The sequence below is a fragment of the Vespula vulgaris genome, chromosome 19 (genome assembly GCF_905475345.1).
Source record: "Vespula vulgaris chromosome 19, iyVesVulg1.1, whole genome shotgun sequence".
Taxonomy (NCBI): Eukaryota; Metazoa; Arthropoda; class Insecta; order Hymenoptera; family Vespidae; genus Vespula; species Vespula vulgaris.
Window position 1 is genome coordinate 2,467,588 of NC_066604.1, and position 12,442 is coordinate 2,480,029.

The 12,442-nt window shown below is 28.2% G+C and overlaps 3 protein-coding genes across 3 annotated transcripts; 1 reads left to right on the forward strand and 2 right to left on the reverse strand.

Annotated features, from left to right (window-relative positions):
* Positions 1-24: 24 nt before the first annotated feature.
* On the forward strand, positions 25-1,493 carry LOC127070780 (uncharacterized). Its single transcript, XM_051009213.1, has one exon. It carries the CDS (start codon positions 141-143, stop codon positions 1,491-1,493), a length of 1,353 nt encoding a protein of 450 aa, XP_050865170.1. The 5' UTR covers positions 25-140.
* Positions 1,262-7,074, reverse strand: LOC127070774 (WD repeat-containing protein 75). The gene is made up of 15 exons (XM_051009189.1): positions 6,789-7,074; positions 6,469-6,670; positions 6,201-6,385; positions 6,009-6,128; positions 5,750-5,937; positions 5,524-5,682; positions 5,266-5,459; positions 4,994-5,178; positions 4,719-4,882; positions 4,464-4,650; positions 4,212-4,390; positions 3,978-4,150; positions 3,684-3,869; positions 1,966-2,075; positions 1,262-1,895 (listed from the first exon to the last, which is right to left on the reverse strand). The coding sequence occupies exons 1-15, from the start codon at positions 6,917-6,919 to the stop codon at positions 1,679-1,681; spliced, it is 2,580 nt and encodes an 859-aa protein (XP_050865146.1). The 5' UTR covers positions 6,920-7,074; the 3' UTR covers positions 1,262-1,678.
* A 345-nt stretch (positions 7,075-7,419) lies between these two features.
* On the reverse strand, positions 7,420-11,498 carry LOC127070772 (integrator complex subunit 2). Its single transcript, XM_051009185.1, has 5 exons — positions 10,944-11,498; positions 8,758-10,850; positions 8,460-8,664; positions 8,079-8,385; positions 7,420-7,997 (listed from the first exon to the last, which is right to left on the reverse strand). Exons 1-5 carry the CDS (start codon positions 11,261-11,263, stop codon positions 7,545-7,547), a joined length of 3,378 nt encoding a protein of 1,125 aa, XP_050865142.1. The 5' UTR covers positions 11,264-11,498; the 3' UTR covers positions 7,420-7,544.
* Positions 11,499-12,442: the final 944 nt, after the last annotated feature.

Here is a 12,442-nt window from a genome sequence, read left to right on the forward strand (position 1 = left end):
GTATCCTAAGATTCTTATCAATGATTCAAATAGGAAATTATCATTTATGTAGAGACTTGAGGTAAGTATCTCATAGCGAAGTTTTAAAGTAAACAAATAGACATATCATAAATGCATCATACTTGCGGAAACTTCATTCAATGCTATATAAAAAGGGACATAAGAGGAATCTAAAGAATCAGAGAGAGAGAGAGAAACTGCAAGAAACGAAAATGTCTAATAAACGAGTCCAAATTGTATCTAATCCTGATATTGAATTTGAAGAAAAATTATTATTTAATCAGAACGTGTTCCATCGTTTGCTAACTGCAGAAGACATTCAAGAAATAATTAATCGTGTTTTAAATAACAATGTCGAGATCATCAACTATTCTCTTCGACCATATTCCAATGGTAAAATTGGCTTCCTCGGTTCGCATCAAAAACTTTGTATTACGACGAAACAAAGGAATGAGAAGAAAACATACTTCTTTTTTGCGAAGATAATACCATATGATGTACCTGATCAAGCAGACTACATAATAGCAAAAGGTATTTTCAATAAGGAAGTAACGTTCTACAAAGAAATAATACCAATACTATACGAAAATTATCAAGGAGAACGTTGGTCTCCAAATTGTTACAAAATAAAAGATAATTATTTGGTATTCGAGGATTTACAAAAAGAAGGATATACAATGCGAAACAAACTCTTCAATGAGGAACTTACTACTGCAGCTTTGGCAACAATTGCACAGATGCATGCAACCTCATTAATGGCAGAAGATCGTTTACCAATGCCTTTGATTAAAATCTATCCTAATGCGTTCGAGGAAAAAGCATTCATTTGGACAGGACAAACTAAAGAATGGATTGATGCAGGAGTTAAAGCAGCTGTTGAAATTGCTAAAAATCTTGGCCTTGATTCAAGCTTGATACCAATAGTTTCACCAAAAATTATGGAAGCTATTCAAGTTTCTGCAAAGAAATCAAACGTGATTAGTCATGGTGATCTTTGGGCTAACAACTTGATGTTTAATAATGACAAACCTCCGAAATGTTTGTTAATCGATTTTCAATTACTCAGATACTGTCCTTTAGCACACGATGTCTCTCAGTTACTCTATCTATGTACATCTCGTAGTTTTAGAGAAACACGAGAAGAAGATATGTTGAAACATTATTATAAAGTTCTTTGTGAGACTTTAAAAACTCACCAGTTTTCTGGACAATGTCCTTCTTGGTCTGAATTACTTCAAGGAATAGAAGAACAACGTTTAGGTTCTTTGATAACAGCTATGTTATATTTTCCAACAGTTTTAATGGATGAAAGTCTTAGTGCTCAAATTATGAGCGATTCTAATGGCTATTCAGAATATGTTTTTCGTGATAGAACTAATATTGTGATTAATAATATGAAACGAGATTTAGAATACAATAATAGAATTACAGAAACAATTGAAGAGTTAATTGAACTCGCTAAACGTCTTAACGAGTTACCTGTACCATGTTAATTATATAGTAAATTAATCTATTTTTAAATTTTAATAAATTTTTCTTCTTTGTAAAAGAAAACGTTTTAACTTTTGCATGATTTTCTAAGACTTACCATTATTTTTGTATTGAGATACTTTACAACAAATATATCTTATTAATTTAAGATTTTGATATTATTTAAATAATGTATACAAAATATTTTTTATTTTTCAATAATTTCTTCATCTGGAAGTATGGTTGATAAAAATGACCAATTATGATGAATTAATCGTACATCTGATTCATCAATATTCATATTCGTTGGAATTGGTGATGGCTCACGTTTTATTGTTTTTACATGTTTAATATTGTCTTCGTTTTCCTCTATTTCTTCATTTTCTAGATCATCAAGATCATCGAGATTGTCAAGATCGTCCGATCTAAAAAAATATATTTTATAGAAATTTATACTTTTTTTTTATCTTTGTGTAGTTCATTATTTTTAATTACCTTGAAAATTTATCATTCGAAGATTGATCTTTTTGTGACAATAAAGACATTATAAAAGTTGCACAAAGCATTTTCATCGGTGGCAATGTATGAGCAGCGACGTTAAAAAGCTAATAAATAAAAAATTTTTTAAAATATAATAACACAATATAAAATAATTTATAAATAAAAATGTTTAAGTTTAATAAATAAATATACTATTTTTCGTAACGAAATATATTTAATTCATGTATTTAAAATCGATTAACTGATTAGTACTTAAATGTGTAGTTCTATTTATAGAAAAATGCAAATTTTTACTACGAAAAATCTACCAAATAAGTTGATATGAATTGTACTTAAAACACGTCAACAATACATTGACGTAAGAAATAACGTAAGTATGAGAGAAATGACGTCAAGGAATATAGTAGAATGAAACTGAAAATATACTTTGCTGAGACCATAATGGAGACAATTACGGTTGGTGTAAAGTACATGTACTAATTCTTTGAATCTCTTTTCATAATGACGCGACAGAGATACTATGACCTCATTTATAAAACGATGAACTTAACGTGAAAAAGGTCATTGTACACTTAGTAATTTATGTTTTCTTTATCTATATATGTATATATATATGTATATATATACACTACTATATATATATATACATTAAACTAAAATTTTTATATTATAGAAAATGATCGAAATTATATAAATGATTTTTTATATTATTATACTCGCATTAAAAAAATATTTTTTACTATAAATTAATTATTAATTTCACTATTTATATTGTAGTTTAATTGTTGGGCCCCATGCAAATAAGGTAAATTAGAAAAATAATTATTAATACAGTATGAAAAACATTTGTATACTTGATTGATAATTTGCAAAGAAGGTAATTTTTGAATTGAAGTTAATATACGATAACTGGGGAAGAATGTTAGTTGAATGACGTGTTTAAGAAATTTCAGGAAAATGGAGGTCCGGGTTATAAGATTATGAGAAGGTGGGAGTTAAAGCCAAGCAACTCCCATATTAAATCATGGCAAGACCACTTCTTAAAGCCAGTTACATGTTGAACGTTGAAAGGATATCACAAATTATAAATACATCTTACACACTTATTTATCAATTCGTATTGTACGACTTCGACTTCAATTGTTGTTTCTTTCATCGTAAATATTATCAACCGAAAAATTTAAGAAAAGAAAAGAAAAAAAAAGTACCTATTTTAACTTAAATCTTTCTTGTGAAAAGATTCTACTTGGCTAATACATTTTTATAAAAATGAAATTGTTTGGAAAATATTTCTTCTCTTGTTTTTTCATACTGACGTTAATAATAGTCATTACAAAAGGATATCTTACTACCGATACGGAAACTGTAAGTATTTTTATAATGACCGTTTCTCTATTTTATGTAAAAATCAATTCTTTTAAGTAATTATTTATAAAATCTGTTTTATAGGCAATAAAAAACATGAGACAAATTCCTCAATGGCATTGTTTACGTTATAGAAAATTTAATCTTGTACGTCGTTGCCGAAATTATCGTCTAGGAAGAAAACATTAAACTATTTCATAATTATGTGTATATAAACACACGCGCGCACGAATAATATAAGAATTCTATAAAAATAAATAACTTTTATACTCTGTGTGTGAAGCTATAATGTAAGATAAAATTATTGAATGAACTTTTATATGTATATAAGAACGATTATTTCTTACCTCAGCTGTTTTTTCTTTTCCTGAAATACGGAATGATTCCTGAAGAAATAAATTATTTTCTTCCTTATTTAATACAGTCCGAGATGCTACAAAATTACTGAACGGCGTTAAAGACATATTTTGAGTTCTAGAGAAAATTTCTAAAGCTTCCCCTACTTCGGATTCCGATTCCAAAGCCAACAGTTCCTAAATATAAAAATCAATTTTTAAATATATCCTGATCTTATTATTGAAACGATGAGAGTATATATTATAATTATTATATTTTTTCTCACAGATATATACGAAACATACTTGGTTTGAATCTATAAAATATAATTGAGATTTCTTTTGCCATAATTTGTAAGAAGAATCTTTACTATCTCGCAAACGTGGTACAAAAACTGCTCCTAATATTGAACTGTCATTTTCAATAATAGATTTTTTTATATATACTGGCGATGAATTATGCGGACTAAATATATATACTGAAAAGAAATTATAAAGAATTAAATAATAAATATAGTCATAAAAAATGATAATACTTACATGTATTATCTACTGTGAAAGCAGCCATATAAATAGATTTTGGATCAGCTGTAAGTTTCGTCACGTTTAAAGAAACACTCCACATAATACTTAGAGATAAGATATTCCAGACAGCAATATGTTTATCCGAAACAACGACAATAAGGTTACAAGCTTCCTGTTTCCCAAATTCAATGCGCCTAGTAAAAAATACAATATAGTTTTTATCTTTTTTTTTATCACGCGATATTTTAATGATGTAGTATCATTTACATTATGGTATGTGGATATTGACTATGCCTAAGACTACATTTCAAAGTACATGTATCAGGTTCCCAAATAGTCAAAGATGAACCAAAACCAATTCCTAATAAAGACCCATCCATAGAAAATGCAGCATCTGTAGCTGATAGATCATGATAATTTCCTGTGCCATAACAATGCCAATGTTTTGTTTTCTCTAAAATAAAATAAGTCATGTTTAGTTTATAAAGACAATATTACCCTGCTTTATAAAACATCTCTTACTATAGATTGATGTTGGCTCTATAAGATTCCATAACTTAAACTTTTGATCTTTTCCAGTAGTTACTACTAAAGAATCCTCATTGCCAAATAATGAGTTTGGTTGGAATTGTAAAGCATTAATTCCTAATTCATGTGGAAGTTCAACTGATGTATTTAATGTAAAACTGTTGGAGTTTATAATTAAATTTAAATTATATAATGATGCAAAGGTTTATGTTATATGCAGATATATATATTATTTATTTACATTTATATATAAAAACTGTTTAACTTACACTTGTTTCTTCATATCAAATATCCAAAATTTTAATCTTACTTCTGGAGTTGAAATTTTATCATCACGCTCTTCTACTGTAGCCATCCACGTACCATCGTGATTCAAAGCTACTTTTGTTACTTCTGTGTTTAAAATATTTACACTACGTTCTTGTGTTACAAAATTTTCAGCTGTTATATGAATCTAAAAATGGAATATATAAAAGACTATATTTATTAAATCTTTCATAAGATGTATGTATACCTTAAAAATATATACACATAAACTTACATTATACAATAGACTTTTTGTATGTGTATTATAAAACTGAACATGTCCTGTACGACTGTTTAAAACAAGGCTACTTGTACGTGGATCTACTACAAGTCCAGCAGGAAATAAATCTTTACAGGATAATGCAATACCCCATGTAAAATTTTGTATCACAGATGTCAATTTTCTTTGTGGATTTACAACAATAATACCTGTATAACATTAAAAATATATTTATAAAATATTAATATATATATATTTATTTATATATTTTACCATTATCTAAAGTAGATACAGCAACATAGATATTATCTGGTGCAATAGTTAAATGTTTAATTGGTGCTGGTAAACGAGGTAAAAATGATTTTTCTAATGGAGTTCCAATAGTCCATTTCACTAAAACACATTCTCCTCCGCCAGTGTACATATGAGCACCTGTAATATACTTATATGAGCTAAATTTTATCTTAATGAAATTTAGTAAAAATATTTAATAATCTACCCGTTTTACTAAAAGCTATCTCTGTTACAGGCAATGTATGCCAATGATACACTGCTGTATGAGGCCTAGTTTGAAATAAATTTTTCCATAATACTACACGTCCAGTCGAATCTCCTGTAGCTACACATTCATCTTCAGGATGTCCAGCAATACACGTTGGTATCCTACCTGTTTTCCCTGTTTTATGCCTAATTTTATATAAACATATTTAAATTTATAAATATGAATAAAAATTAATTAAATAAGAAAGTATACTCACAATTTATCAACTAAATTACGTGAAGGATTTAATATGTGCAAATCAGTATCGTGAAGAACTGCTACTAAATTATTCCCATGATTTCCTATTATATCGACATAATATTCAGGATTTTTTATACTAAAAGAATATAAAGTATAAATTACTTCTTTTCTTTATTAAAGTAATTAATTTAAGAAGATATTTACTTACAAAATAAAAGCAGTTTTACAACATCTTCCATCTTGCAAGTCAAATAATAACAAATATATCTTGTTATTACCTTTCGTGATATAAGTTATTAGGACCTGCGAATTTTCTTTACCAATTGCATTCCTATATTTTACAATATGAAAAGTTTTAACTTTAGCATGTTCTTTTGAACAAAAATTTAAATTCTGTAAAAAGATATAAAAATTAGAATCTTTGATTTACTGTAAAACTAAATGTAACAATACAAACTATATTAAACTATCCATACTAATTTCTTTGTGATAATGCCACTTTGGCAACTCCAAAAATTAAGCTGCCCATTATCTGTACAACCTATAACTGTATTAAAACCATCGGGATATGGAACAATTCCACTTATTCTACGGTCTATACTTTCAAACTCTTGCACAAAATCTCCGGTTTGCGTACTATAAGCTCGTAGAGTATGCTTCCATATAACATACAATGTTCTATCACAAAAACAAATTTGGTTCGAAAATATTTGGTTAATTTAATAAGATATATCGATATTTATCATTTTAATATACGTTATTATTAAGACACTTAATATACATAACCTGTACTTACTCTCCATCTTCGGAAAATAATGGACGATGATCGATTATACTTCCACCACCTTTTCTCGTTACAATTAAATTATCTACATCTAATCCGTTATTACTTATTGATTTGGATAATTTAATTGATTTCATATGCATTTTATCGTATGCTATAAACTAACTACAAACAAAATCACATGTACAACACATATAATCTACTATAAATTAATTGCAGAACTTTCATGCCGATAGATAGCGCTGTTGAAAATATACGCCTTGTGATTGGATGATTGAAATAATATTAATTCAACCAATCATATTTTTACGTTCGAAATTCAAAATAATACTTAATTTCCAATTATTTATATAATAATAAAAACACAATTTTTTAATCAGCTAAAATTTACAGATTCAAATTAACGTGTTTTAATAATATTAATAAGTGACATATATAAATAGATGTTAATGTTTCATATCTACAAGATAGAAATAGAATACGTATTCCATAATAATTTCTAAATAGTAAGTTATAAATATAAAAATAATTATTTTACACTATACAATATACATATACATTATTTAACATAAATATTACATTTGTTTGTAATAAATTTTTATATTCAATAGATCTATCAAATAGATACTATTAACAATCTACTCTATATGATAAAATGTCAGCATTGAATCTAAAGTCATACCAAAATAAATTCAATAATAAATTTACAAATGCTCTTAAAATTCTAAACAAGAATTTATTAGTTTTGACCTAATCTTTGTATGGAAATCAATAAATCTGAGATTGCAATATGGCTTTTGATAATAATGTACAAAATGTTGCATTAACTTTTTGACATAATGCATCTGCAGATTTATCACCTAAAGCTGCTTGGGCAGAATTAACCCTACCTAATTGTAAGAGCAATACTGTAGTATCCTCAGCAAGTGGTGGAAAAGCAAGACATATTCTCGTCAATGAAGGTAATACCGGCATGAATAGAGATACTCGATCTTTAGCAGGCAATACTCCTAACAAAGTTATTAGAGTATTTATTGCTAATCTGGAAACGCTTAAAGCTTTTGGAAGTGCATATTGAATTGCTAAATGTGAAGCTAAATCAACAGCAAATACTTGTTTTTCTGGTTCAGGTTGAGATAATAATTCAGGAATCCAATCAAGACAAATATGCATAGATGGGATTCCAGAAACAGTAATTGGTAATAACTCCCTCGGATATCCCTATAAAATACGAGTGAATTTAATTTTGATATATTAAATATTTTTAAAAGTTACTTTTTTTTTTATATTAATAAAACATACCTGAAAATGGACTAATTTAGCCAAAGAAGGATCTGCTATAAATATTTGATGTAGATATGAACAAATAACACTTCTAATTTCTCTTAAAGACCACATCTGTCCAGGAATTTGTCTATCTTCTTTTGTTTCGAGACACGCTTCCAATAAAATTTGTACAGCAGCACTTTCTTGACCGGCTATCAAAGCTGTTTTCAAATCTTCTCTTTCTGTTTCACTTGATAATTGACCAACTTTTTCCGTTAAAGGTCTATCTTGTGTATGTCTGGATAGCTGTGATCGTGATGCAGCTAATACAGCTTGTAAAATCCTAGTATAATAATTTAACATTGAGTTAATATTTTATTTTATCAATTTCGATATTTATTAAATGTTACAATTTACCTTAGAATTACTGACAAAACTGGAGCACATCTAAAAACTCTTGTATCACATCGTAATACTTGTAATGGATCTAATACAATATTTTCTTGTGTAAGGAATATATTCTTGACTACCATATTTTCAACTAATAACGTATTTATAGATAAAACCCATAAACATCTTGGTAAAACAGTATTTAATCTTAGCCACACTTGTTTATAAAGTTCTGTAAAAATAATATTTACAATATAATTATATTTGTAATTATTTCTATAAATGTGTTATTAAGTTTTTAGCAATTAAACAAATGTGATCCTACCTTGTATATATCTTGGAACCCTATCATTGAGTATAGCTTTAAAATAATGTATTATTATTTCTGTATGTGGCCAAATATCTGTTGGCTTCATTGCCATCAATTGTCGCAACAATCTTCCTGTTCTTGATGGACATTTATTAATATGACTGAATGCTTCAACAATTGCAATATCAGTAATCTTTGTACTTTCATAATTTATAATAGGAGAATCTATGTTAATCATCTCATCGTCAAGCCAATCATCTACTAAAGACAGGTGTGGAAAGTGAGTTGCTAGTAGTCTAAGAAGAGGTGAAAATAAACCAGCATAATTCACTTGATCTCTCTGTACCTGTTGAAGGAGATACTTTATCGGTAGTTCAGATAAAAATTCAGTTGAGTATGATTTCACTTTTCTACCTTGTGATATAAATATATGCATATTGGATAGTCTAACATCTTCATAAAGTAACAAGTAATATAGCAATAACAACTGAGATGTCAGTGAAGGTTTTAATGTATCAATATCCATATTATGCATTTCTCCTTCCACTATGTTCATTAGATTTTTTTTAAAATCAAAATTTGCTCCAAAGACACTATTTTGAAAAACTCTCCTTATTTCATCTTCAGTAATTGGTTTGTTAGTGTGTTCTGATGTTTTATTATTTGTTACTAAAATAGAATTAACATACACCTCAACTAAAGCTGGTAAAACTGGATGTAAAGGTGGCACACTATCACACATCTGTCGATAAATCCAATTCTTGATAGGTACTCTATGCTTGGCAAATGCTCTTGATTTTAATAATTGATGTATACAATGCACTGGTAAAAACCCAGGAATTGTTGCATTTAAATTTGCAGTTACTGGCACTTTAACAGCATGAGAAGTTACTACTTGCTCCGTAAAGATCTCTTGTGTAAAAATTTGTTTCATTCTTGTAAGATTATTTGGTCTAATTGGTATTTTCATACCCAATGTCGCACACACCAATTCACAAATAGCTGATAATTGATTACTGTGGAAATGAATTGCCATTAAAAGAAGCATTTCTCCAAAGCTTGCTGTCACACCACTAGCACTTTCAAAATAAGCTTCTTCACGAACTAGCCACTGTACCCATTCAATACTACGCTTTTCAAGACTATGATGTCCTATTAAAGAAGGACAAGCTATAAGCATACAAAGTCCTAGAGATACAAATCTTACTCCAGCTGGTGATGGTGGAGGATGTGATGTTAACAGTTGAACTATCATAGAAACTTCATCATCTTGGAATTTAATACCTCCAATACCTCTTAAAGCACAATAAAGTCTTAATAGTGCACTTGCTTGAACAACTTGTGATTCATCTAATTGGCTATCTGTACTTTGTAAAGCAATAGCTTGTAATCTTCTGAGTAGTTCTTCTCTCAATGATTGTAATGCAGTATGGGACTCCCATTTTCGTTTCTGTCCATTTCTTATGAACATTGCTATCCATGTTCTAACTTGCTGGTCACTGCCAAGTAATAAACCGGATATAAATGCAACAATATCACTATCTGGTTGTAAAGTATTTGCATGTTCATGTTCTAAACTTAAAGTAATTGCCAATGCAGGCATTCTACAATATTCTACACATTTTGCTCTTATTGCAAATGCTTGACATGGGTTCATTTCACATAACATTGTAAGTGTTGATGTTCTAATTCTTCCTAATGCAGATTCTTCTTGACGCTCTCCATTAGCTATTAAATGTCCACATACTTCTGAAAAACTGTCAGGATTATTAGCAACAATCCAACAAATAATATGTGGACCATGCTTTACATGTAAAAGTGTCTCAGTTATATCCAATATCGATAAAAGAGTTGGCAATTCAGCAAGTGCAATACATATAACATAACTAATTTCTTCCATGTATACAGCATTGTCAAACAAATCAGATTGTTTAATTTGGAAGTCTTGATTCTTCCTAAATTCTTGAATTTGTGATGCTATGAACAAAATTTCACTTAAAACCAAACGTATTCTACGTGTAGATTCACTTCTCTCAAATTCCAATGCAAGACCACTTTGCAACGATTGTGCTAATACACTGTCTGCTTGTATCCCTCCCAATTTTTGTCTTAAAAAATATAGCGTATATATTAATTAAAATATGTATAATAATACATTTGATTTATAAAATAGAGAATATAAATTGGTAACCTATTCTAACCTTAATTGTTGTTCTTTGCGTACATCAGTTTCCAAGGCATGAAAATCGATAGAAAGTAATGCAATTATAGAATTAACTGATTCAATTCCAGACAAAATTGATAAAACTTCTTTTCTTGCTTCTACGCATTCTTTCGTTATATCTAAAGGAGTAATAAGACTCATCCTAACCAAACATGGTAATATCGGACGAATTTCCTTGTGCGAACATTTTGATAACTCTTTGATATTTACATTCTGTATCGCTGTAAACACGTGAGGAGACACGCGTGCATTCACATGCATTGGATATATTTGATTTTTTCCAAATTCCAACGACATATTCACGGAAAACAATCTAACAACCTTTTCACTAGTTCTATCACTTTCAAATATACATACAGGTATATTAATAAAGCAGATAGTAAGTTTCGATGAGAACGCTATCTGGTGACAAACATAAGAAGCTATTGCAATCTTATCAAATCAAATCGTTTCGCGGGAAATCTTTGCAAATTCAAACATGAGTGAACTATTAGCTTTTATTTCATATATGCAAAATTAAAAAATAAATTAAATATAGCATAATTTAAAATTTTTAGAAATCATTCTTATACTTTTTAAATATTTGTCTCATGTGTAAAAAAGTTATTACATTAATGTATCATCCTTCTTAATACATCGTAAAAAGGATTATCTAAATAAACGAAACAGTATGATTTATTCAAAAATGTCACGATAACTCTTTTTTATTGAATTACTTTGAAATTAAAATATTTTCTCTGTTTACATTAGAATTATTTATGTTAAATTTGTCTAGCTAAGAACAACAACAGCAGACTATGAATGAGAATCACAATGAACGATAATAATAGGCGTTTGTAATGGATTTTATACACGTTCAAAGCAAATGTTCAATATTTCAATGAATTTAACATTTATGGCACAAATATATAACATGTAATGTATAATAGTTTTAGAAAATTTATGGTTTTTGTTTCACCACTTTGGAAGATATCCATATTTGATCTGCCATTATTATCCATAATAGAGAATTGAAGGTAAATATCAATTCTTTACAATAAACATTAAAGGTTTATTTAAATAAGTATATCATCGTTATCTATCATCGAACTTACAACTGCTTTTAATATAATACAGTTTTGAAATTCCTTCAAATATATATATATATATAGATACATACATACATACATACATATACATATATATATCAGTTTCGAAAATCACAACATTAAAATAGATTTTTATAATTAATATAACATAATTGTACTTAAAGCTCGACAGAATGATTTTCTAACATTTAGAAGACTTCATAAATCGGTTGTAGCAAATTTCTACAGAATCTTAAGATCTTTAATTGCAAATTAAAAAGAAGAAGAAAATAAAAAATATAGAATGTAATTGTTAAGGAATTTGAGAGCAAAGAACTATTTTTATCTTACATTTTTGTTCAACGATAAGAATATACTTATGAACACTTATAGCGAATTGAACACGATT

Bases quoted from the DNA above. Each gene is read 5' to 3' on its own strand.
- LOC127070780 (XM_051009213.1), top strand. From the start codon at position 141: ATGCTATATAAAAAGGGACATAAGAGGAATCTAAAGAATCAGAGAGAG.
- LOC127070774 (XM_051009189.1), bottom strand. From the start codon at position 6,919: ATGCATATGAAATCAATTAAATTATCCAAATCAATAAGTAATAACGGA. The intron at 5,938-6,008 runs GTGAGTATACTT...ATATAAAATTAG, and splicing joins CGTAATTTAGTTGATAAATT to GCATAAAACAGGGAAAACAG. The intron at 1,896-1,965 runs GTAATTAAAAAT...ATATTTTTTTAG, and splicing joins TCGAATGATAAATTTTCAAG to ATCGGACGATCTTGACAATC.
- LOC127070772 (XM_051009185.1), bottom strand. From the start codon at position 11,263: ATGTCGTTGGAATTTGGAAAAAATCAAATATATCCAATGCATGTGAAT. The intron at 10,851-10,943 runs GTTAGAATAGGT...ATATTTTTTAAG, and splicing joins CGCAAAGAACAACAATTAAG to ACAAAAATTGGGAGGGATAC. The intron at 8,665-8,757 runs GTAGGATCACAT...TTATTTTTACAG, and splicing joins GGTTCCAAGATATATACAAG to AACTTTATAAACAAGTGTGG.